General features: G+C 34.2%; 1 protein-coding gene across 19 annotated transcripts in view; it reads left to right on the forward strand.

Annotated features, from left to right (window-relative positions):
* EYA4 (EYA transcriptional coactivator and phosphatase 4) overlaps positions 1-21,552 on the forward strand; it is a 378,081-nt gene extending 356,529 nt beyond the window's left edge. For 14 of the 19 annotated variants that reach the window (XM_056818816.1, XM_056818809.1, XM_056818808.1 and 11 more), the window contains 6 exons: positions 3,790-3,848; positions 3,957-4,117; positions 6,774-6,888; positions 11,754-11,875; positions 14,733-14,833; positions 18,161-21,552. In XM_056818816.1, coding sequence (XP_056674794.1) covers positions 3,790-3,848; positions 3,957-4,117; positions 6,774-6,888; positions 11,754-11,875; positions 14,733-14,833; positions 18,161-18,241 — 639 coding nt within the window. In that variant the 3' untranslated portion in view covers positions 18,242-21,552. Of the gene's footprint in view, positions 1-3,789; positions 3,849-3,956; positions 4,118-6,773; positions 6,889-11,753; positions 11,876-14,593; positions 14,695-14,732; positions 14,834-18,160 lie in introns of all 19 variants that reach the window. The other 5 variants (XM_056818807.1, XM_056818821.1, XM_056818814.1 and 2 more) reach the window with 1 other exon arrangement.
* The last annotated feature ends 5,127 nt before the right edge of the window (positions 21,553-26,679 follow it).

A 26,679-nucleotide genomic window follows, 5' to 3' on the forward strand; every position in this document is an offset into this window, starting at 1 on the left:
TTCATTGTAAAAACTGTAGAGACTGAGATTTTGTTGGTGAGTTATTTTTAAGGACATATTACAAAGTCCACATTAATCAAAACTTGGAGCACATTACCCAATTTTGGATCTATCCATCAACTGGTCTCTGAAATATTACTTGGGAGCCATCCTCAGAAAATGAGGTCTCTTAGATTAAATCTATTTTTTGCAGTTGGACTCAACCATTTGATGAAAAAAGTACAGTCTGAATTTAGAATGAGATAATCCAGGAATTAAAAAAAAAACCCTCAAACAGAAATTAAGTCCAGCATCACTTAGATTTCATATCCATAGATGAACAATTATTATTCTAGAGGACATTTATTTGAAAGTGACCTCATTTTTGTTTTTCATTTTAATTCACATGAAATTAATTTCACTAGCAGCAGTGAATGCCTGAAAAATTCTTGCTTCTCATTAATACTTTCCAACCATATACACGCATACATACAGAATGCATGTATGTACATTAAGACATACATGGTCTCCTCAAACAGTAAACTTTGGATATTGTTGCTACTTCTCCTTCTTTAGACACTCAAAGCTCAGTATGCCAGAGAATAAATTTCCTTTTAATTTACGATGGACTTACTCAAGAATCTAAATCTTTATTTACACAATTTACATGGTCATAGCTGCTGTGATTATATTTTATTTTATTTTACTACTTATATCATTATTATAATAAATTATAACATAATAATAAATTATATAATTAATGAAAAATGCAAATCAAAATCCTTCTCTTTGATAACCACTTGTTTTCATTTTAATAATCACATTCTCACCCACACTGATTTCAAAATTTGAACTTAAAGGCTATGAATACATATTACTAGGAAAAAAGCTTACAAGTAAAAGGAAAATTCAAATAAAAATTATTAAGTGTGTATATTAAGATTGGATGCATTTGTATTAATTTTTAAAAGTCTGAATTTTACACAGATTATGTGTTTATCAATCGTGTGAATTAATCGTAGTAATGAGTACATAATTCTTCTACAAATCAGACTATAAAAGTACTTAAGCCAAAAGTAACTTTTAACATTCACATATTAAATATCCTTATGCCAATAAAATCAAACATGAAATCCAAGAGGAAAAAAAAAAGAAGTTACCACCTCAACACCTTGGCTTTCCCATATAATACTGTTTTCATTGGTAAGTGCATTTTGATGGCAATCTTGGATTCTGCAGTATGACAGCAGAGCTCAATTTATAGACGTTTTGAACAATTCAGAGAGACTTAAAATACGAAAATCTTTGTCTTACATCAGATGCCAGCCTACCTTAGATCAGAAAAGCTGACAAGGTTGATTCCCAGATGGTGAATCTTTTTGACATGAAAAAATGCACAAAAAGAGTATACCTGAGACATAAATAAGTCATTAACTGCATCTATGGAAGAACTCCCATGAATGAAATAACAGAACCTGGAGCTATGAAAAAGCTAACTTCTGAATGTCACCATTAACTAATTATGCCATTATCATCAGTATCATTATTTATAACTAACATCAGATTTTACACTGTCTTCATGAAAAAGGATTATAGCATTTCAATTTAATCTTTATTTTTATTTGACTATATAAAAGACTATTACTACATTCAAGGTTTAAATTGACTATTGAAATTGAAAAATCACTGAAAAATATTTCTCGATAGAAAATATTTTTATAATTATCTAGAAACTTAGACATTAATGCAATTTTATGAATGCCAGTAAACCATGTATGTTGTTTTTAAATATTTGAATAATACAAATCATATCTGATGTGTGATTGTTATATATAGGCATATATGTTACATATTCCACATATATGTACATGTTTGTGTGGATAGATGTATAAATATATACAGAGAGATATAGAGATATACAGTTTGGACCTGTGAAGCTCATATAAAGGCCTCATGGAAGGAAATCCATCCTGAGGAATCTCCTTTTTACATTGCATATCTTCAACTGTTCTGCAACTTAAGAGTCTTGAAGTATTCCCAGAGTTAGCTATGAAAATAGCATGATCTAAATGGGTCTTTCTAACTATAACTTAAAATCTATTATAATGCTTCAAAAAAGTATGATTACATATATGTGCATATATATTACATGTACTCAGAGTCACTCAGCAGTGGCCTACTGATTAAATCTTAGGGATTCAATGAAACCTAAGCCCCTAGTTACTTTGCTTCTGGAAAGTCTTGTTGCTATGCATTAGGTATTTGGTTACTAGAATATCAAAAACATCCAATAAATATTAATGATTATGTTAACAAATGTAATATTCATATATAAGGAATAATATTTGAAAAATCTTAGCTGTCATCATATGTGTTTTGAGTAAATGAATACGTAATATATTTGAGCAAGCAGAAATCAAGAAGGAAAAAAGGAGGAAAAGTCAAATTGTTAATTAAATGTGGGGGGAGTAACTGGGTAGCTCAGTGCATTGAGAGCCAGGCCTAAAGATGGGAAGTCCTAGGTTCAAATCTTGCCTCAGACACATCCATCTGTGTGACCCTGGGCAAGTCAGTTAACCTCCATTGCCTAGCTGTTTTCACTCTTCTGCCTTGGAACCGATACAAAGTATTGACTCCAAGATGGAAGGTAAGGGTTTAAAAAAATTAAAGATCAGATATTTTAAAATTGGTATGTTTATTAAATTCCTCCATATGCAAATTGAGTTTTCATGATCTTTTTGACAAGAATACTGTAATCTTGCATATAAAAACAAAATAGTAAGTTATATATGATGCACTACATGACAGGGATTTCTTTTATGCAATAAAATATGCAAGATAATTATTTTGGTATTTCTTAAGGGTTCCTTCCCTTCCTCTGAAAATCAATCAATAAACATAATTTTAATCAGTGGAAAAGATTGAAAAGATAAAAATACCCAAAATTTGGGCAACATTTACAATCATTATGTTAATAAATATAAGAAAATCCCTCCTACCTACTACTTTATTTAGACAATGATATGATAGTTATGATGTAGAACAACATCTATTACATATGCATATATGTTATATATGAATGTTTATATGTGCATGTATGTATATATGTAAAACCTCCCTCATCTTTGTATATGTATACTGCCAGCCCTACTTTTTTCATAATAGTTCCTTGCCAGCTAATAGCAAGAAAGGATGATAAACTCATAGGAGAATATAATCTGTCAGAATATTTTATAGAAACACAATAATAAATAATAGTAATCACTTGAAAATTTCACAACAAAAAGGGTTTACTTAAATTTAGACCTACTTTACTGTAAAATTTTCAGATCACAAAACATATGACTGAATTTAAGAAAAAAATATTACATAGCAGGAGGAGGAGGAGGAGAAGGAGGAATATAAGTAGGAAAAGATGAAGAAGGGAAAAGGAAATAGGAGAAAACATCAACAATAAAAAGAGCTTGAAAGAAGACATATTAGGAAGTTGAAGTGGAAATAGGAGGAGGAAAAAAGAGAAAGGAGTGGTAGGAATTTTTTGTTTTCTTTGTGGTTTTTTAATAACTTTTTAACAGATTATGCTTTAATAGGGTAAAAATTTTCCCAGTTTTTCAAGCTTGAGAAAACAATAGAAAATTGAGCATAGGAGACAAATGTCACTGTGTCAATACTGCCATCTTCTGGTCTTAGCTGCTTGTTCAATGTAGAAAATCACATGGACTTACACCCCCTTTAAAAATATTTAAAAGAAAGGATCCTTGAGGTTTGCACTATTGGAAGAGCAAATAACTTTTTTACTGTCTTCAACAGGAATGTGATCAAGTTCATATAGATGATGTTTCTTCTGATGATAATGGTCAAGACTTAAGGTAAGCCATAGTTTTCAATAATGCTATTTCCTACAGAAATTGAATATCTGAGATTTGCAAATATAATTATTTCTTTTATTTATTTTTAATGTATTTTGGGTGTTGCAGTACCTACAGCTTTGCAACTGATGGCTTCCATGCAGCTGCAAGTAGTGCAAACCTTTGTTTGCCAACAGGTGTAAGAGGAGGGGTTGACTGGATGAGGAAGCTGGCTTTTCGTTACAGAAGAGTAAAAGAATTATATAATACCTACAAGAACAATGTAGGAGGTAAGTGTTTTTTATTCTTTGGTTTAAAGCATAAAGACGCATTAAGCCAGAAGTTATTAATTTTTTTTGTTTATTTGTGTTTTTTTGTTTGGATCTCTTCAGCAATCTGATGAAGTCTATGAGTCCCTTCTCAGAAAAATGTTTCCAAAAGCATAAAATTTAAAAAGAAAACAAAACCAGAAAGCCAAAGGATTACAAAGGAAGTTAGTTGTATTGAAATGCATTTCTAAAAAAAAATTAAAACAAGTTTTTCTACTTTAGGTTAAGAATCCCTACCCTGTGGAAATGGGAAAATTTCAGAAGTAGTTGTTTTTCAATTATACTAAACAAATTGCAATTTGTTAAGGCTGAATTACTTTGAACCAAGATCTTAAGTTTTTAGAATTGATGCCAATTTTCCATAAAAGAAAGAACCACCTGTGAATGAGCAGCTCTATCCAGAGGCTTAAGGCTCTCTACTACATTTTGCAGACAAGTATATAATCAAAGAGATTAACAATATAATTTATTAAAGGGTCTCTTTTGGCCTTCCAGCTGTTTTGAGCATAAGAACATAGTTTAAAAAAACCAGGAAGCTCTGTGGCTTAAACCAATGGGACTATTTCATGTATGAAGAGGGGAAAACAAAAACAAAAACAAAAAAACACAACAACCCAGCAGCAGTTATTAGTTGATTATGTTCAGAGTGGGGGAGGGAGGACTGGGAGAGGGGGTTAAGAGAAAACTATAGAATCTCCCATAATTTCAGGTGATTTTCAGTGGGCCCAGTTGATATCCCAATTTTAAACTACTTTTATTCATAGAGAATTACAGCTATTGTTTTTAAAATTAAATTTATAAGGAAAGAAAAAAAGAGAAAATAATATACTCAATAATTTTGGATGTCCTCCAAAAAAATGCATCCCACCATCAAAATGTTATAAGTATAAGAAGACGTAGGTGGGAGATCACTCCCTGAACCTTTGATTCTCAATATTTTCACCCTAACTTCAGTTCATTATTAGATTGTAGAAAGCTTCTCTTTGGTAATTTTTTTTTCTATTTTTTAAAGTATCAAAAATAGAAAATAGAACACATGAGTGATCAATAAAAAATTTTGCATGTGTAAAAAGAACAAAATACTCATATTTTAAGGAACAATAAATGAGGACAAATTTGTAAAATTAAGTAGACTTAAATTTAAAATAGACAAGATTCCATTCCAATCTTATATGCTTAATCTCCTTTATAGAAATAGATGACTATTATAAAGAAGAGGCTGAATTCTAATTTCCTTTCACCAGAGTCCTTTTAAAAAAATTCTCATTGGTCCCTCTTTTCTGCAACTGTGGTGTACCCATAAAAAACATGGCTATGAGAATCTTTTTTTTTTTTACTGTGGTAGCTCAAGTTTTAGTCAGATATTAAAAACTTAACAAATAAGAGAATGGTGAGCTTGATCTAAAGCACTGATATTATTATCATGTTCTGAAATAGAACATAAAGAAAAATGTCATCCCTTCTGTAGATTTAAAGATTATTGTTATCCTTATAAGGATAGCATGGCCAAATGGATAGAGTGTTGTTCACATAGTTCCTCTGATATATATTAGCTGGGTAACTCTAAGCAAGTTACTGAACCCCTCAGCACTTTGGGGCAATTCTTTACGGCTATAAATTGTCTATTAGATACAGATTTGTCTTGCAAAAGAAAGTTTCCACTGAGAGTTCACTATCATAATGAAGTTATTTTCCCTCCCACCCCTGTCAAAAAGTTATTGTTGTCACAGTTTTTTTTTGTGAAGAAAGCATTTTTGAAATAACAAAGTTTTATTTAAGCATGAGGTATTTTTTTTCATATTTAAAAACTTTGAATAGTCACATTTCATCTGTGTTGGTAACCCCTCTACCCCTGTTCAGAATGTAATTGGTTTAGTGGAAGAAGGAAGGGAGGAAGGGAGGAAGGGAGGAAGAGAGGAAGGAATGAACTAAGGAAGGAAAGAAGGACAGAAGGGAAGAAAAAAAGGGAGGAGAGAGGAAAGAAGAGGAAGTGAGGGAAGAGGGAATCTTGTACATATGCACACCCACAGAAAAATATAAATCTATACAATTTAGATATTTGGTGGAGAAAGCCACTAGCAATTAGGGAATCATAAAAATTTCATACAAAAGGGGGCACTTGACAAGAATGTCAAAAGAAATCAACAGTTGGAGAGAAGGAAAAAAAGATGAATTGTATGATGGCCAAATATCTGGTAATGAGCAGCTCAATTGCTGCAGAGTGGGTTGCCCCTTAAAATACTGATGCTACAAAATCAAAGAGTTTCTTGCTTAACAATGCCTTCCAGAAGGAATCTACTACCCTACTATCCAAGATCCTACTGCTGAGGGAGTATTATTATAATTACAGTCAAATTGGCATATCATCCAGAAAATTTTATGGTATCACTGGTAGAATTTGTTTCTACTCCATCCTTTGTCTCCAAATTATGAGTTATTTGTTCTATTGTTTCTTATTTAATTAATAAGCTTCAGGACTTATATTGAATAGAGGCAGATAGTTATTGTAGACAGGGTCTTCTCTATTTCTAGTTTATATCAGAGAATAAGTCCAGATTTGTGACTATATCATTACTGGTAAATCATATCTTAACTTTTGCCTCTCCTGGTGTTATAGGACTCCTTGGCCCAGCTAAGAGAGATGCATGGCTGCAATTAAGAGCAGAGATTGAAGGTCTAACAGACTCCTGGCTGACAAATGCACTTAAATCCTTATCAATTATTAGTACTAGGTAAGTCATTTGGTTTACCACTGATGCAATTAATATGTTTTAATTGTATTAAAAATAGTTCCAGTTAAACAACTAATAAAAGGTAATTTTGGTCAATGTATATGAATATTTCAGTTTTCTAGATGAATAGTTAGTCATCATTTAAAAAAAAAAAACATTTGCCCAAGAAAGGACTATAGTCATCAATTTGTTGAGAAGTTGTCAAAATTTTTAAGCTCAGGACTTCTTTACACATTTTAAAATGATTGAGAGTTTTCCAAATATCTTGTGTTTATGTGGGCATATCTATCACTATTATATTTGAAATTAAAATCTTAGTATTATTACAAAAATAGTTTTTGCCTCATGAACCAACTGTTTAGTTCTAAGAACACATTTTGAGATCTACTGATATGGTATAACTCCCTTATTTTTTTATAGATTAAGAATCTAAGGCCCAAAGACATCAAATGAGATAAATCTTGAACATTTAGAATGGAAACATTTATTAAAAAGACCCAGCATAGCTTATCAAAAACAAGTCATTTCTTTCTAATTTTTTTCCTTTTCTTGACAGGTGACTAAATTAGTAAATGAGATAAATTCAGTAGATTTCATTTTCCTAGATTGTAGCAAAGTTTCTGATAAAATATCTCATACAATTCTTATGGAAAACACCAAGAGTTGACATACATTTATTAAGCTCTTAGAATGTGCCAGGTACCATGCTAATTACTGGGAGTACAAAAAGAAGCTTAAAAAACAACAACAACAAAAGACTACAGCCCCTGACTCTGAGGGAGCTTAATTTCTGAGAGGAGATCACATATAAAAGGGAAACTAAAGGGAACTGAGGAGGATAGAAGAGGTGCTTCTGTTAGGACTTGTTAGAGAAAGAAGTCTGGAGAGTTCCATAGCAGTGGACAGAGAAAAGCAAATATTGGTAGCCTGGACCCCTTAAAATGGAGCTTCAATTGTATAGAATTATTTGGGTGATAAAACTCAAAGAATAATCATTAGTAATATAATGATGCTTTGGAGTACCCCAGGTCCTGTCATATTCAACATTGTTACCAATGGCTTGGATAAGGAATAGGTGAAATTTTTTTTTATCAAATTTGAAGGTGATATTTAACTGGAAGGAATAGAGAACACATTGGATTGTAGCCAAGATTCAAAACGGAAACTGGAAGACTAGAACATGGGACTGAATCAATTAAATTCATATCCAATAGAGGGAAATATAAAATTGGGTGCCAAGAAAAAAATATCACCTTTTCAAATATAGGGTAGGGAAGGAAAAGCTAGCAGTCTGTTAGAAATAAATCCAAGATGTTTAGTAGACTAAAATTTTAATGAGTCTATAGTTGATATAGTGGTCAAAAATTAAGTGCTTAAAATTATGAGAACAACATAGCTTCAGGAAATAAGGAGCTGATTCTCCTCTATCTTCCCCTTATCTGACTTCATCTAGATTTTTGCATTCAGTTCTGGTCCCACAGTTTAAGGATATTTGTAAGTTAAAGAGCATGCATAGAAGGCTAGTTAGAATGCTGAAGGGTTTTGAATTCATGGCTTGTAATGATATTTTGCTTAGAAAAGAGAAAAATCAGTTCATTCACAGATAGCAGAGCCAAGAACAATAGGTGGAAATCACAAAGTGGTAAATTTATTCTTGATTTCCTAACAATTAGAGCTGTCCAAAAGTACTTTGAGGTACTGAGTTCCCTCTCTTTGGAAGTCTTAAAGCAGAGGGTGAATGACCACTTGTTAGGTTTCATGTAATGTGGATTTCTTTTTGACCATGATGTAATTTATTGGAGCCTGGGATCCCTTCTCAAATTTTTTGATTCTCCTATTAACATAACTCAAGGGATATGAAAGGAAAATGAAATAATGGCCTTAGGAGGTTGTGAGTCCCATTACATATAACACTCACATAGACTAGGGACTTTTCAGAAGATTCTATGAAGGGAATTAATCCTTGCTCAGCTGTGAATTGTACTGTATAATTTCTTAGGTTTATTCCAACTCTGGGATCTTATGATTTTGTGATTTTTGTTTTCAATTAAATGGAAGAACGAATATATTTGTTTTGTTCACCCCACACACCAAGAACTGGAAGACAAAAATACAGTCAGCTCTTGGAAGTTAGAGAATAAAAATTTGGGTTCAACATAAGGGGTAGAAATGTTCATTGTGTGAGAATTTTTTTCAACCAAACTTTTTTGTTTGTTTGTTCCCCATCTTTCTCTTTTTCTTAAAAAACACTTTTTGGAAAGCTAGTTGGCTCAGTGTATAGAGAGTCATGCCTGGAATTGGAAGATCCTGGTTTGAATCTAGCCTCAGATTCTTCTTAGTTATGTGACCCTGGGCCAGTCACTAATCCCAATTGCCTACCCCTCACCAGTCTTCTACCTAGAAACCAATACTAAATGATTTTAAGACAAAAGGTAGGGGTTTAAAAAAACAATCTATGTTATAAGTAGTGACTCACTGAAAGGGAGCAGAAGGAAGGCCATGGGAAGGTTAGATTTAATTGATGTATGAACAAAAGATACCAAATAGAGTTAAAAAAAACACAAGATTGAATTTTTCCAATAATCACAGCTACTCAAAAACAGAATAGGCTGACTCATATTCATTGTCATTGAAAGTTTTCAGGCATAGGTTAGAAAGTTTTTACCTGATAAGATTATTATATCCTACTCTCTTTGGGAAGCCTCTGCTTTCCAACTTAGAAATTGAAGGTTGCAAATTAGATCCCTGAGGGGTTTATCACTACTTCAGGTTTGAGGTATACTCTGGGTTTGTACTTCTAAAAGTATAGGTCATGAGCCCAATTCAACACAAAGCCATATAATTTGGCATAATAAAAATAATAGTTAAAACTTTTCCTCCCAAAATACTTGGAAACTCTTTCAAAAATACATATAGTGCCAGTGCAAGATTAATCACATTCATAAAGTAGACTGGTAGTGAGATATTCCCATGGCCAAAGAGGTTCATGGCTCTGTGCTAATGCCACCAACTGGCATTTCAGACCTCAATGTCCTTTGTGTTCTCACAGTCTCTTACAGGGATGTCTACTGGGCATTGATAGTGACTCTGCTGAACAAGTCACTGATCCAGGTCTACCCTTTCCCCCATTCAGGGCTGATTCTCTCTTGAATATATAGTTGGCTCTTTTCTCTCATACTCACTTTTCTACATTTTTCTTCTAGCACCCCAAAACATATGTTAATTAAAATGGAAAAAAGCAAGAATTCTTCTCTCAAAAGGCACTTTTTTCTCAAAAGCTTTGTTGTTGTTGAGATGTTTCAGATTCTCTGTAACCATATTTGAAGTTTTCTTAGCAACGATACTAAAATGATTTTGCCATTTCTTTCTTTAACTTATTTTACAGATAAGGAACTGAGACAAACAGGCATAAAATCTTTGCCTACAGTCAAATAACTAATTAGTGTCTGAAGCCAGATGTGGATGTCATAAACAGAAGTCTAACTGATTCCAGGCTTGGCATCCTATCCATTGCATAATCTAGTTGACACTTTTTCAAGAAGTCCTTTTTATCTGCTCCTTAGTGTAGAAATTTCCTCTATCTATGGAGGACTTTGAGATTTCCCCAAGCTTTTCTATGGGTTTTAGAAATATCTGCTTCATTATCCAACTCTTCAAGGAACTTCTTGATGTCTGAGCAAGAAGACTTCCTTGATATTGAAGTGCCTTTTTTGTCATTAGGGAGAGCCACTAACAATGTACTAATGGTTAAATCTAGAACAATTGTTCTCATCTGTTCCCTCTCATCTTTTCCCACTCTGTGTGGTTCATTTCTTTATAGCAAATATTTATTAAAAATATAATAAAATCAATTTATCCTTTTCTGGAGACAAAAGTCTACTACAATAGTATGGGTAACAGATACATTTTAAAGAAATCAGGAAATTTTACCCCAAGTAAGCAATGCTTTTCCCGAAAGAAATGAGGCAGAGGTGCATCAATTCACCAGATTCCAGCACTAGAGAGGCAGGCATCATCAAGAAAACAGTAAAACTCTATCCGGGCAAAACACAATATAAGTGGGTCAATTAGCTAAATAAGGTTGAAACTGTTCACAAATATAGTAATTTCAGTGTAGCATTAGTCCATTAGTTCACTTCTAGCTAGGTATAGCTCTCACCTCTAATTATCCATCAGTCCCTAATTCTAGCTAGCAAAAAACTGTACTTCCCATCAACTCCCTTGCCAGTAAGTGGTTACAATGAGAATCCAAACTGACAAGCTACAATTCCTAGAGCCCTTTTCTTTCTAATTGTACCTTATGTTCTTGTATTCTAACTGCTACCACCCTGGAGTTAATAGTAGGTTAGAGTTGTAGTTTCACCACATGGTTGGTTCAAAGTCTAACAATGGATTTTCAATGCCATCAGATGATTGTCTGTGTTCATATGATTTGGGATAATATCCAACTTAGCCTTAACTCCTTCTAATGGAATACTGAGACAAACATTGTCTCTGTTAACATTATTAGGGAGGCAATGTATGTAGTGGAAAGAGCATAGTATTTAGAGTCAGGAGGAGTAGAATACAGGTTCTAATTATTACAACACTAACTGTATGACCATGAATAAGTCACCTGACCCCTCCCAAGCTACATTTCTCTTAGCTATAAAATAAGGATAATAACATTTATGTGATCTGCTTCACTAGGTTTGGGGGAAGAAAGTACTTCATGGGGCTTAAAACACTGTAGAAGAAAATAGAAATTATACTTATTCATTATGTCTAATGACATGAATTTTCATATTTTAATATGCAAAATGATGCATATGTATACACATTCATTTTATTCATTATTAAAATAAAGAACATTATTTCTCTCTTAGGAGTAACTGTGTAAATGTCTTGGTAACAACAACTCAGCTTATCCCAGCACTTGCAAAAGTCCTACTCTATAGTTTGGGAGGTGCTTTTCCTATTGAAAATATTTACAGTGCAACTAAAATAGGTAAGCAATTTTTAACCTTATAAGGAATATGATTGTGTTGTGTAAATTTTATATTTTTAGTTCTTATTTTTTCTTTCTTTCCAAGTTTTGCTCTTAGATAATCAAAATTGAGACTGCCCCAAATCATGATATTATGGAGGGCAGTTCCTAATTCTCTTTCTGCCCCATTCCATTAAAAAGCCCAATTATTGAAATATTTTACCACAAGCTCTTTCCATATATTATTCATAAGATAAGAATATATACGGTTACCCTCCATATATGACAAAAACAATGTCAACATTTTCCATATATTATAGAATAACATTACATATTATAAAATTAACATGCAACAATTCATCTTATGCCATTTAATCCTTATTAATGTGTGTAAAATAATGCACATTAAACTCTTGGTCCTTATATGTTCACTTATGTAGATCAAAAGATCAGATCTCTTTTTAGAATTACAAGAAAGTCTCATATGGCTTGTTCTAGATGGATTTTTATTCCAGGAAAAAGAGTTACAAGGATCAAATTGCATAATTGGAATAGTCACATGCCATGAGTGGATAAGAAAACTTCATTTATACATATGCCATGATGAATAGCCATAATCATGATTATGTGTTCATCTCAAAGAGTATGAGTATACTTTGATATATATATATACGTATGTATGTTTTTAAACTTACATTCAAAGTCAATCTTAAACATCTTTATTTTGAAAGATTTAAAAGAAGAGTGTTCACATATTCATTGACCTCTCAAGGAAATTCCTGATGAAATAGAAAGACTGTGCCCTGAAGGTCAGCAGACTTAGGCTCTGGGCAAACTGACAAGGGACACACAAGAGCCAAAAATCTTCCACCAAAAATAACCTGCCTGCCCCAAGTGCTTCAAAGTTCACATAAAGGACCTGATACCAAAAGCACCCAATTGCAGCTGTTTCAATGACAAATCTGGAGAGACATCCCAGCCTTTAAAAATATGAGTACCAGATTGACATAAAGTCCCATTTGAAGCATTGGTGTTACTGTTTCTCAACAATAGAAATTTCAGTTGTTTTGAAAAGAAGTTTCAAGGGAATTGAAAATCCTAGAGCTACTGAATATAAAATAACAGTTTTATGCTGCGGTTCTTTTAAAGGGTGCCTTCTAAAATGTATTATCCTGTTCATTGTACTAATTGTACTCATTGACCATTAGGTGTTTGTACAAAATATTTGCATTTGTTTTAGTGGAATTCATTCATACTGGAAAGAGTGTGGGCTTTGGAATCAAGAGACATAGATTTGAATTCTACATTTGACACTGTTCGTCTGACTTATGACAAGTCATTTAACCTCTCAAACCCTCATGTTTTTCATTTTTAAAGGAAAAGTTTGGAGCAGACAGTTTCTAAAGTTCCTTCAGTTTGAAAGCTATAATTCTCACCAAGTTTTAGATTTTTATTTATATTTTAATTGGCCTTTTGATAAGTCATATACTTGTCTTCTAGCATAAGTTTTTAAGGAATAATTTTTTATTAGGCAAATTAATACTAAAAATTAAATTAAGTGAAAGTTTTCCTTTTTGCCTTCATAACATTCTTTTATAGGTTTCAGAATTACAAAAGAATGAAAAAAATTACAGTTATAAATGTGTGGGTAATCTAGTATTGAGGTCCATGGTTTTTATGATGTTCATTATAAAAACAAGGATCCAATAAATTTTGGAATAAATGAGTGTTCAAATTAGTACTGAAAAAGCAAAAGTCAGTGAGTGCAATGAAATTGAATTAAATATTGTTAATGAGATGACAGTTGGGATGAAGCAGAAAAAGGCAAGAATTAGATTTCAGAATCTGATTTTATTCATTTCAAGCAGTTTTATAAGCACCATAAGCATTTTTATGCATTCCTTATTGCTATTTGCCCTGAACAGGATAAATTTCTGATTCTTGCAAAGAAAGGAGCTAGTGCCCAGAGTAATTTATATTACATCTCATTGCTCTTTTTAAAAGGAATTTTCTATCTCTTTTGTTTGATTCACTCTATTGTTCTGGAAATATAACTTAAATAAATTTCTATGAGAATTAGGCCACTCTTTTTTTTTAAACCCTTACCTTCTGTCTTGGAACCAATACTGTGTATTGGTTCCAAGACAGAAGAGTGGTAAGGGTTAGACAATGAAAGTTAAGTGACTTGCCCAGGGTCATACAGCTGGGAAGTATCTGAGGCCAAATTTGAACCTAGGACCTCCCATCTCTAGGCCCGCCTCTCAATCCACTGAGCTACCCAGCTGCCGTTTTTAACCTTTGTGGTGAACCCCTTCTTAGAATAGTATCCTTTAAAAATTGTATTTAAAACAAATGCTAAATTTCAATTGAAGAGTAATGAAAATAACATGTAAGCTCTCAGATTCTGACAGTTATCTATACAACCCAGGGTAAGAACTGAGTTCAGTGAACAATTGTTAAATTATTTAAGCAATTATACAATAATTATGCTTTTTAATTTTGAGGGTAGCAATGCTAATAGTCTCACCATGCCAAAATCAACCTTAATTTTTTTCTCCATACAGGGTTCAATAATCTTTATCTAACCTTCTTTTGCCTTTTAGTAGTGTTATTGATGTATAGAGGTCAAAGGTCTATAGCAATGCTCAGGAATCTTCAAGCAAATCCACTTAACCCTTTGCAAATCTTTATGTTAATTGAAACAGTGGCTGAAAGAATAAGCAGTACATTGTTTTTCAGGCAAAGAAAGCTGTTTTGAGCGTATAGTGTCCAGATTTGGCACTAACATAACTTATGTTGTGATTGGAGATGGCCGAGATGAGGAGCATGCCGCTAACCAGGTAACTTCACTCTGAACTTTATCTCATTTATCTTCCAGGAAAAGAAAGTTGCTTTGAGCGAATAATGCAAAGGTTTGGCAGAAAAGTAGTATATGTTGTAATTGGGGATGGTGTAGAAGAAGAACAGGCAGCAAAAAAGGTAACCTGTCTCACAAAAATGTTGGTGTGGTTCTTCCAATGCAAGCTGTTTTGTTTGCATTCCTGTAGTTTGGTGCAGTGACAGATTGGCAAATGATTTGGATTTTAAAATATAACAAAAGCAGAGCATGAGGTCAATACTTACATTTAAATTAACCATTTGGATTTTAGCATTTGGGGTTGTTGCTTTTCCTAAAATTTGACAGGAAAGGTAGGGAAACGTCTTTCATGACACAAACACTTGACTTGGACACGGTAAAAAAGCAGGATTCTTAAATGATTATATATGCATGGGTTTGCTTTTTTTTAGTGGATTACTAAGGCAAAAAGAGAAAAAAGTTTATCCTCTGTGAAATGAAATTGAATGAGATAAATATCCCTTCTGAAATATAGAGAAGAATAGTTTTAGAAGGTCCATTTCTCTCCATTCCCCCCTTATTGCCTTATATCTTTTTAATGTCTTTTAAATAAATAAGAATGTTGTGGCTTCTAATGAATTTTATACTTTTAGTGGAAATTAAAAGAAAATTCTCTGAAAAGGAATTTTGGTTAAATATCCTCAATTTTTTATATTTTATATTATTTGGAATATATTTTATGCAACATTTTTTGTAAATATACTCAAAATGTAATACAATGTTTATATTTACCACCTACAGAATATCTTTGGAATATCACCTTCAGTTTAGACCATTTAATTTATCTGAAGAGGAATTGTTTAATGGGCACATAGTATTTAGAATGCCACATTTCTAAGACAAGAATTACAGACTTGGAGTTGGAAAGAACCTCAGAGAAAATCTATTTCACTCTGTATTTGAACAATAAGTACTTGGACAATATGGTTGACAATTGGTCAACCAGCTGTCATTTAAAGATTTAAAATGAAGGAGAAACCCTTACCCTCTGAGAAAGCCCATTCCGCTTTGGGATGGCTATACTTATTAGGGAGTTTTTCCTTATAGCAATACTAAGTTTCCTTCTTTATAATTTCTAAATATTGTTCTTCCTTGGGTCCATAAAGGATATAGAGTGTTGAATTTAGAATTTGCTGAGTTGGATTTGAAAATCAACTCTGTATTGCTATCTCTGTCATCTTGCACAAGTCACATAATGATTCTTGAACTCAATTTCCACTTCTATAGAATGAGAAGTTTAGTACACTGACCTCTAAGGTTCTTTCTAACTTGGAGTCTATGAACTGTAAACTTATTAAGGATATTTCCTCTTCAAGATGACAAGCTTTGAAAATCTTGAAAACAGCTTAGCAAATCTTCTCTTAGTCATTCTCCAGAATACACTTGAAGATAGCTTATCCTATCTTCTCTAAGTCTTTATTCCTTCAGTGTAAACATCCCTTTGTCCTATAGAGGATGAATTTGAGGCACCTCACCATCCAGGTTATCCTCCAATGGACACTTTCAAGATCCTCAATATCCTTTTCTATTATATGGTGCCAAGAACTAAACACAATACATCAAATGTGATTTTGTCAGGGAAGAGCAATGCAGGATTATCATCTCTCTAGTACTGAACTTTATTCTTTTCTTTATGAAATCTATGGTTATATTAGGGAGCCTGTTAGGTGACTCAGTGCATGAAGGTACTTGGTGTGTAATGAGGAAGAGCTGAGTTCAAATCCACTTACTAACTGAGTGACCATGGACAAATCACTTAACCTCTATTTGCCTTAATCCACTGGAGAAGGAAATGTCAAACCTCATCAGTATCTTTGTCAAGAAAATCCTATCTACAATATGGTTCATAGGGTCACAAAGAGTTGGACAGCCCTGGAAAACAACAAAGGTTACATTAGCCTTCTTAATTGCCATATAACACTGTTTGCAAGGCCATTTCTTAACTATTGCTGATTGAGAAACTAAGGCAATATAATGACATGAATTGCCCAGGTTATGGATAAACCAAGGACAGTGCCAAGATAAGTGCCCAGACCTAAAAGTATCAGTCAACAATGTGCCAATTTCATATTTCATGATTATAGGTTTAGAGCTTGAAAGGACCATAGAGACCAAGAAGGCCCACTTTCTGATTTTAGATATAAGAAAGATGAATTCAACAGAGGATAAGTGATTGGCCTGATATTATAGAGTAGTAAGTGGAAGAACTAGGATTTGAACCCAATGCTCAGCACAGAGATAGATACATAACAGGTACTTAATATTTGTTAATTTAACTTGACTCAGATTCATTATTTCTAAATCTGGCACCTAAGGCAACTGGGATAGCATATGATATGTCAAGATAAACCAAAAATCTCCTTTGAATGCTATTTCCAAATGGTTGTTTATGTAGGTATAGAAATGGTGATGGTAAAACCCTAGAATTCTGTTTGGAAACAGGTGGTTGGTTTCTTTAGATCCCAAAATGCATGCTTTTTCTTGGGATGTAGCTGTAAATGCATGTGCAGAAAAACCATCAACTATTCTGCGTGTTGCAAATAGATCTGAGCTGAGTAGAAATAAATATTAGGAAATTTCAAAACTTTGTAAAATGTAAATTGTATCTTTTTACCAAAATAAGGTTTATTTTGAAATTTTCTCAATTACTCCAAAAGTTACAATTAGTCTGAATAATATTTCTAGCAAAGAGTACTTCTCCATTGAATTTAAAGTAAAATTACAGATATGGGGATGGAAAATACCATAGCAGATTAAAGCATTTTTAGAATTTATCAAGCCATACACCTATGAGTATAAGTTCACTTTCCTCTTTTCAGTCTCCCAACAGTAATATAATGAAAAAAATCACTATTTTCAACTAAGGATGAATTTTGGCATTGCAGATGAAGGCCACGTTAATGTTTCTTTTTCTAAGCAATGCTTTTCACATCACTATCCATTTGTAACAAAAATACCATTTTATAATTCACAGAATAGAAAGTAATTTTCTTTCCCTTTTCTAAAGGAGAGAGTTTGATGAGTGACTAGACCTTGCTTATCCATGAATGAGTATACAAGTCTGTTTCAAAAATGTTGGAAGCATTGCTTTTCCTTTTCTAGAAGTAGTCACCAGCTATTTCAAAGAAAATGAACATTAATAAAAACAGCATAGAGGATTCTGATATTTTCTTATTATTGTCATCCATCAAATACAGTTCAGATCTATTTCTTTATGATGTTCATGATGCCATTTTGTCAATACCAAACCCTTCAAGTTTAATCCTTCCTCTAAAGTACATCCTTGGAACTTGACTGACTTCGCATACTATGTATACAATGGTAATTTCCTTGGACCATGGTGATGATCTCTTTTTCCTCTCCTTTCCCCTCCCTCAACTACCCTACCCTCCTCCTTCTAATAACCACAGCACAACATGCCTTTTTGGAGGATATCAAGTCATTCAGACCTCTTGGCTCTACATCAAGCATTGGAACTAGAATATTTGTAACTCTGTTCTATTGTTGGAGATCCATTTTTGTTTTTGTTGGTTTTTTTATATGTATCTCAAGTACACTGAATTTTTATGTGTGATTCAATGCCTCTGGCTTTACACATATAAATTGTCTTAAAGGATGAAATCATATTTGGAATGAAAATTCCAGAAGGAAGAATTCAGATTGCTGAATGGAATTAAAACTTTAGTGCTACAGAAAGGAAGCTCTATGGTCTTATTTGTGCAACACTTTAATGAATTATAAAACTGTGGAGGTTGCTGGTACACACCGAATGAGTCCTAACTGGAGTTAAACAGCTTTAGCAAAGAACTCTTATGTTGGCAAAGCAGCAACACACATTTCCCGTCTGACAAAGTGGTGTTCAACAACATTCCTCAATATGGGATATATTCTCAGCACTGAGGTTTGAATCAGACTTTAGCCTCCCTAACCCAGAAAATCTGAATCGGAATGCACTCAGACTGTATAATGACAATTCTGTCTAGACCTGTAATTTGTGTAAATTATTGATGAAAATAATTTACTGTGACTTTATTAGCAGCTGACTTTGGAAATGGATGCAATTTTTTCTTTCTTTTTGGGGGGTGGGGGAAGGGAGGGAGAAATGGGAGTATAATATTGTCTCTTTTATAAGTTTGGCAAACAGAATGTGCATACTGATGTGCTGTGCCTTAAAGACAAGACAAGACAGTGTTTGTGTGTTAAGATGTAACTTTGGTTAAAAACTCTGTAGATAAAGAAAAAAAATACTTTTGTGATAATTCTTGACATGACCAAAATTCAAATTCAAGTTATCAAAGCTCAAGACTGAATCAAATAGCAATTAAGTATTTGTCACAGTGAGGGAGAGGGAGGGGGGAAAGGAAAGTTTGTGTTTTCATTTGGATTCCGAATAATTCCACTGATAGTACCAGACAAAATAATAGCTCATCCAAACAGAAGTAGAAAGTTTGGGGGAGATTGTAATGATATTGGGGACCTTTGCTTTGAAAGTGAAATGGATGTTTAAGTCTTGAGCACTTACTATATTTTTGCATGAGAAAACCAAGGGCCATATTTGTGGTTATTTTGCACTGTTTTGAGTTCTTTAGGGATGTGTGTCATGGAGGGAAAACTACCCTCATGAAAAACCAATATTTGTCACCCAAGAACAGGTCTTCTGACCCTGTTTATAGAGTGAGCTGAAGTAGAAAAGCAAGGTAAATTTGTATTCCCCCTCCCCCAAAACAGAGTGTCTCCAATTGTTTAAGTGAGATACATGCCCCTAATATGAAATGGCCTCTAGGGAAAGTAAAACTGTGTGAGCTTTCCATAGAGGAGTATGAGATAATTCAACATATCACACTGATCTTGGCAATGTTATAGAAATGATATTTTATTAGAGTCAACCCTGTTCTTATATTTTTTTTCATTTATCTTTTGACTTTTGAAGGCTTGTGTGTTACCCTTTTCTTTCTCTCTGGGTCTTGTAAAAGTACAAAGAGAATCCTCCTCACTTGTGCCTGTGTGCTTGCTTCCTTTTCATGAATGACCCAGATTGGTAATACAGTAGAGGTTCTCCTGTTGCTTTCTGATATTTTCCCCCTGATGGTCCTTATTTCAGAGTCCAAAGAAATCAAAGTATCTGGGTGATTCTTGTACCCACAGTTCTCTGTTAAAGGTTTGTCTAATGTTCAGCCACCTAAGTGATCCTACTTTATCAACTGGAAGCCCATGACTCACTACGCCAGTTTGAGATTTAAAGTGACAAACTTTCATGGCTTAGAGAATGATGATACCAGTCTAGTGACCCAAATATGATTTTAGAAAAATGCCTTTACGTTTCTAGGCTGAAAATGGGCCTTTTGTCTACAAAAGCCAGAGAGAGAATGAAATCAAGTTGTGTAGAAGACTGTCAAGCCACCATAAAACCTGAACTCAAGCTTTGAATTTTGTACTATTTGAATATTTTTATCCCTGGCATACCAGCCCTCAGTAGAGCTGAACTGAGGAAACTTTGTACAAGTTCTTCGGCTTGAAATAGTTTAACAAAGTGAAACCATTTTACCCAGTATTGAAGTCAATTTACTAAGCATGAGAGAGATCTCATGTATGGAAATCCTAAAAGACTTATTCCTGCAAGTCATAAAAACCTTATACAATTGCTCAGTAGACACGCGTGAATGACAGTATTCTAATAATGCTAAATCAAAAGCTTGCATTCTTCTCCATGCTAAGAAAGGAATTCTAATGTTGCCAAACTGCAAGGAATGTTCCTAGAAAGGGTAAAGAAACAGAGAGCTTGTGGCACCTCTAATTTCTGGTTTATATGTATCTTATTCACTATGTCATGCTCAAAACAGACTGAGAGCCATCACAGCAAAGATGAGATTGACAACAATTGGTTCCTCCATTTATACATGAGGGCAGTCGAGCACTGCAGTGAATCAGACTTTGAATATGTTTCAAACTGTAACTTTATCTTTCTGATATTAGGCAAAGAATGTCCCCTAATCCTAACAAACAGACACACATTTGCACGTGCATATATGCAGACATATATACACACAATTCCCCTTTCTAAACTTAGAAAAAATAAAAGAAAAAATGGTGGCAATTGCCACATACTATTTAAATATTGGAGATTGTGCCTTATTGTTATAACTATTTTGAATGACATTCTATAAATGAAGTGGGTCTTCAACTACTGTACAAATATGGACTTTGTATAGTACTAGAAATAATAACCATGTTTAGTATTGCACTTCAGGATATTAATAAAGTATAATTACAGTAACCAAATTTAGGTGGTCAGTACCTTAGGATATGGAAGTAAGTTAATTTATACCAGTAAAATTGTATAGATCAAGGCCGGAGGTAACATCATTTAGAAACACATGCAATTTTATGCACAGAGAAATAGGTAGCGAATGTCACTCTGGATTTGATTATCTTAGTCTCTTCTAAAATGAATATGTGAAATAGCAGCCATAGCATGTTTCCCTATGAATTTGCTTCCCTCTCAGCACACTTGCTTAAGACAAGCCTACATTCTGAGTGAATATGGTTATTTAGTCTCTCTAAAGGAAAACTTAAGCATCATGAGCCAAAGCTGCATTTTGACTCCCAATAATAGAAGCATTTTGGAAATCGTAACTAATCAAAATTGAGGGTCTCTATCATGCATTATTAGTAAGGTATAGTTTATATCGGGGCCTACATAATTTAAAGAAATGTAAATTAATATTAAAAGCTTGTAAAAATATGTACATCTTTACTATTTCTCAATAAATCCATTTGGAAATGTTGTCATTTTCTGCACCTTCCCATGTTGCAAAGTGTTCATTGTGTACATTTCATATTACTACAAAAAATTGGAATCCCTAGCAACTTGATAATATATAAACTGAATTTTCTTCCAATCTTATCTCTTTAGCTGAATAAAACAATCTGGTGTTTATAATGAATTGAAATGTAGCTAGCAAAATCTCATTAATTCTCAAGGATTGGGCCTATCTGAATTACTATGGAGGTATGAATAGTAATGTTTTAGAGAAGTCCCATAGTGCCATAAATAGATTTACTAATGAAGTTCATTTTAAACTCTGCTCCTTCTTCCTTTTTTTGCCCTCATGAAAAGATTCTCCCCACTCAACACACAGATACACACATACTTCTTTTCTGTCTATGGAATTCCTTAGAGAATTTCCTTTGAGGAATAAATAAAATATTTTGCTCTAAATTGTTTGTATCTAGAGACATATTTCTGAGAATGTTGAAAAAAACATAGTTCTCTTACACAGTTTAAACATTCCCCTTGCAAAAGTATTTGTGCTATTAAATTCTTTAGCAAACTATTACTTTGTAGAAAAAACAAAGGCAAATTTCAGATCAGCTTTTATCCAAGTATTTCTCAGTTCCTGAATCAATGAAGTCCAAATGGAATAAGTTGAATTGTATTTACATGGCAACAACTCTAGTAGTTATATTTTTGTACAACATATAATTTGATCATAGATTTAAATAAATTGAATTTGCAATCATTTCCTTCTTTCTAATCCCTTTTTCTTTTTAATCCATTATAATGCTGGCTGTTAGAAAAACTCTGTTTCCCATAGGAGAGATTCATATGGTCACAGTCTATAAAGATATGTTTTTATTTTTCAATTATTTCAGTTGTGTTGGACTCTGCACTATTTGGGGTTTTCTTGGCAAAGATATTGGAACAGTTTTCCATTGTTTTCCCTAGTTCATTTTACAGGTGAAGAAACTGAGGCAAACAGGGCTAAGTGTGTTGCCCAGTATCACATAAGAAGTGTGTGAGGCTAGATTTGAACTCAGTTCATTCTGGCTCCTGGTTCATCACTCTAGTGACCGCAAAACTTAAATGCCCATAAAAATAAGTATCATTTAGAAAACGGTGGTAATAGATTGAGGAAGGAATAAATATGGCTGGACACAATTTTTCCAAATCCAAACTGTTTTTGCTTTTTATTAATTATTTTAAGGATTATTTTCAAGATAGTAAGATTTATATAAATAATATATAATAATAACAATGTGCAAATAATACATATGAACAAAAAATGGGGTGCTTTCCATCTCGGGAGCTTCAAACCTCAAAGTTCTTGATGCCTACATCTTGACTTCATTCCAGTTTGTCTAGTTCCTTCCTTAGAAGAAGTTTCTCTGTGTGCTAGGCTTTCTATGTGTGCCATAAAAACATAAAGTGCTCCTTCTGCAAGAGACCCTTGAGGCCATCTAGAGAAGCAGCGTGATGGAGTAAGACAGAGCTGTCAAATTCTTGGTCAGTAACTGAAGAGTTTATTAGTACCACTGGAATCAGATTAAAATGCAATTGGGAAATGTTTAACAAAATAAAATTATAATATAGATAATCTTAATGTGTGGTTCTCTAAGTCAATATGTAACCTACAAGGATCCATTTCTATTTTAAGTTTAACATCACTGGAATAAAAGACTAAGTTTGGCGACAGCTTATTTGAAATCTAACACTGCTAGGTAACCATATGACCTTGAACAGGTCACTTAACTTCCCTTGCAGTTTTTCCTTTATCAAAGAGTTAGACTATACGACCTCTAAGATTCTTTCTGGCTCTGAATCCTAGGCTAATGCCTTCATCATTCAGAAAAGGAAACTGAAGCCAAGAAAAAGAATGTGACATTCTGAATTTACCTAGTTAATTGGTAGAGCCAATGCTAGAATACAAATCTCTTGAATCCTATTCCAGGGGTCTTTGTACTACACAATTCAGATGTACCAACCACTCTGAATTCTTACCCTAATATTATCCCTTCCTAAGAACCTTGTTCCTGTGATAGGTTGCCTCTGTCATGTCCTTTTGCACTTGTGTGCCTGTTTTGTTTATTTACTGAATATTCTCACTCCTTTTAAAGCTAGTATCCTATTTGCTTCTCCCTCCCAGTCTTCCTAAGGACTAGAATTCTTTCTCCTGAGCCTCAATTTCTATGGATGAGTCCTGCAACCTTCTCCTGGATCTCTCTTACTTGCCTGTCTTTGGCTGGACCTGCTATCAGACTCCTACTGCTAGCCTATCTAAAAGTCTATTAAGTGGCACAGTGGATAGAGTGGCAGGTCTGGAGTCAGAAAGTCTCATCTTCCCAAGCCCAAATCCAGCCTCAGACACTCACAAGATGTGTGATCCTGGAAAAGTCACTTAAATCTATTTGCCTCAGTTTCCTCATCTGTAAAATGAGCTAGAGAAGGGAATAGCAAACCCCTTCAGAATCTTTACTAAGAAAACCCACAATGGACTCAAGAAGAGTTGGATATGATTGAAATGATTGAACAACTTGGTGTAAATAGGCAATTTAAAAAATAAACCACAAACCTATCCAGGTTATCTTAGTTGGCCAAAAAGCATTTATTAAGCACCAGCTCTGTGCTAGACTATGTACTGAGGCTGGGGGGTAGGTGGGTGGGGGGATACAAAGAACAGTCCATCTTCAAGGAGATTCACGATCTAATGAACCAGCCAATATACAAACTATGTGACAAAGTGGAGATATTCACCAGGGAGAAAGTACCAGCATTAAGAATTTAGGATTATTGACTTCGAGATTTTTGAGATCTACCAATGTCCAACCTATCCCTCAGATGAAAATCGCCCTTGTTCTAACATCCTAGGCAACATTTACAAGTTTCAAAAGCCCAGCTCTACTCTTTTGATATAATTCATATGATGATGAGTCTTTACAATTGCTTCCTTTTCCTCTGGGATATCACTTATTATTATTTGAAATCTAACACTGCTAGGTAACCATATGACCTTGAACAGGTCACTTAACTTCCCTTGCAGTTTTTCCTTTATCAAAGAGTTAGACTATACGACCTCTAAGATTCTTTCTGGCTCTGAATTAGGTGGGAGTTAACATACTGGGGGAATGAGCAAGGTAAGTTTGAAAATGTCTGATAAAATAAGACTATTATATTTGTACCCAGCAGGTGTCGCTTTGGAAGGCAGTTTGGCCAAGGACAGACATTCCTCTCTTCCTTGGAGGAAAAACTAGCATTGATTGTCTACAACCATGCCTTGCTCCTCTAATTAGCAACAGTTTAGGGAGTGCCAGACTCTGTTGTCTTCTCCCTACCCCCCCCCCTTCTCTCTTCCCTCCCTCCCTCCCTCCCTCCCTCCCTCCCTCCCTCCCTCCCTCTGTCTCTCTCTGTCTCTGTCTCTGTCTGTCTCTATCTCTCTGTCTCTCTGTCTCTCTCTCTCTCTCTCTCTCTCTCTCTCTCTCTCTCTCTCTCTCTCTCTCTCTCTCTCCCTTACCTTCCATCTTAGAATCAATACTGTGTATTGCTTCTAAAGTAGAAGAGTAGACTAATTCTAAAGTAGAAGAGTAGACTAAACAATGAGTGTTAAGTGACTTGCTCAGAGAGGGAAAGTACTGAGCCTCCAGGAATATCTAGTAACTAGGCTGGCAAAAGGCTTCCCAGCTGGTGAAATGTCCACTACCTGTCCCTCTAGTTCCCACCAGTTCACGCACACATATATACTCTATGGCAGAGACATTAAATAAAGACAATTAAAAGTATCTTTCTCTAGGGAAACCACAATTGAAAGTAAAAACAATCAGCAACTAACTGAGGAGCAGAGAAACACTGAATAGTAAATAATGCCAACCATTTTCAGGCTGCAATAAAGTGATGTTTAGGGGTCACTCAGTATAGGCATTGTTTATCAACTCCTGCAGAATTCTCTTAATAAGTGGAGTGCCAAAGGTGGTGGAGGGGGCTCCCGGACTACAAAGTTCTCAGTCATTGCTTATCCATATCATCCTCCATTATTGCTGCTGCTGCTGCTAATGGGGCCACTACTTTGTTTCCCTGGCATACTATTTCCAGACTTCCCAGGTTGATATAACTGCCTCCTCAGGCCAAAAGATGAAAGTGATAGTTTCTGTATCTTCCAGGAGCAGAAAGACAGCTATGTGAGAGGCTCAACTTCAGTTCCAAGAAGGCCTGTCCAGATAAACCCTAGAGAATTCCTCCGCCTGCAAATCTGTTTCCAAAGTAATGATGAGAGGATATTGTTTATCTAAATATGGAAACAGGCCCATAATTCTCCCTCCAAATCATACCCCTTATTTATTCTGAGAGATCTTCTAAAAGGACAACCAGTTGCCAAATCTTGTTTCTTTCTCCATATCTCTTTCCATTCACATAGTCCTCACCCTTATTCATTATTACTTCACCTCTCACTTTGATTACAATAACCTACTAATTATCTTCCCTTCCAAACTATCTTCTATACTGCTCCAAAGTGATTTTCCTAAAGCATGAGTCCCATGATGTCACTTTCTCTACTCAATCAATTCCAGTGGCTCCCTATTACATCAAGGATCAAATAAAAATTCTTCTGTATAATATTTACATCTCTTCATATCCTTCATCCTTCCTCTCTTTCCAGGCTTTTCCCTTCTTTGGGGGAAATTCTTACTTTTCATCTTGGAATCAATACTAAATATTGGTTCTAAGGAGAATGACAAGGGGTAGGCAATTGGGGATAAGTGACTTGTGCAGGGTAAAACAGCTAGGAAGTTCAGATTGGAAAACAGGACCTTCCATCTCCAGGACTAGCTCTCTATCCACTGAGCCACGTAATTGTCCTTTGAAATCTTCTTATAAATTATTCCTCTCTACTAACTCTATTATCCAGCCAGTTCTATCTGCCTGCTTGCTATTTCTCATATGCAATGTTCCAACACCCATTTTCCATGCCTTTTCACTGGCTGTCTCCCCTCTCTCCCCTGAGAATCAGTTGACTCAAACACATCTTCTCAGATCCCTCCAGTTAGTGCTTTCCCCTCCAAACTTATCTTCCATCTATCTATGTAAAATTCATAGCTATATTAACTCTTTTAAAACTTAAATGCAATTATTTATTTGTTCATTGGGTATAAAGCATAC

This window comes from Monodelphis domestica, chromosome 2 (assembly GCF_027887165.1).
Source record: "Monodelphis domestica isolate mMonDom1 chromosome 2, mMonDom1.pri, whole genome shotgun sequence".
In the NCBI taxonomy this organism is placed as follows: Eukaryota; Metazoa; Chordata; class Mammalia; order Didelphimorphia; family Didelphidae; genus Monodelphis; species Monodelphis domestica.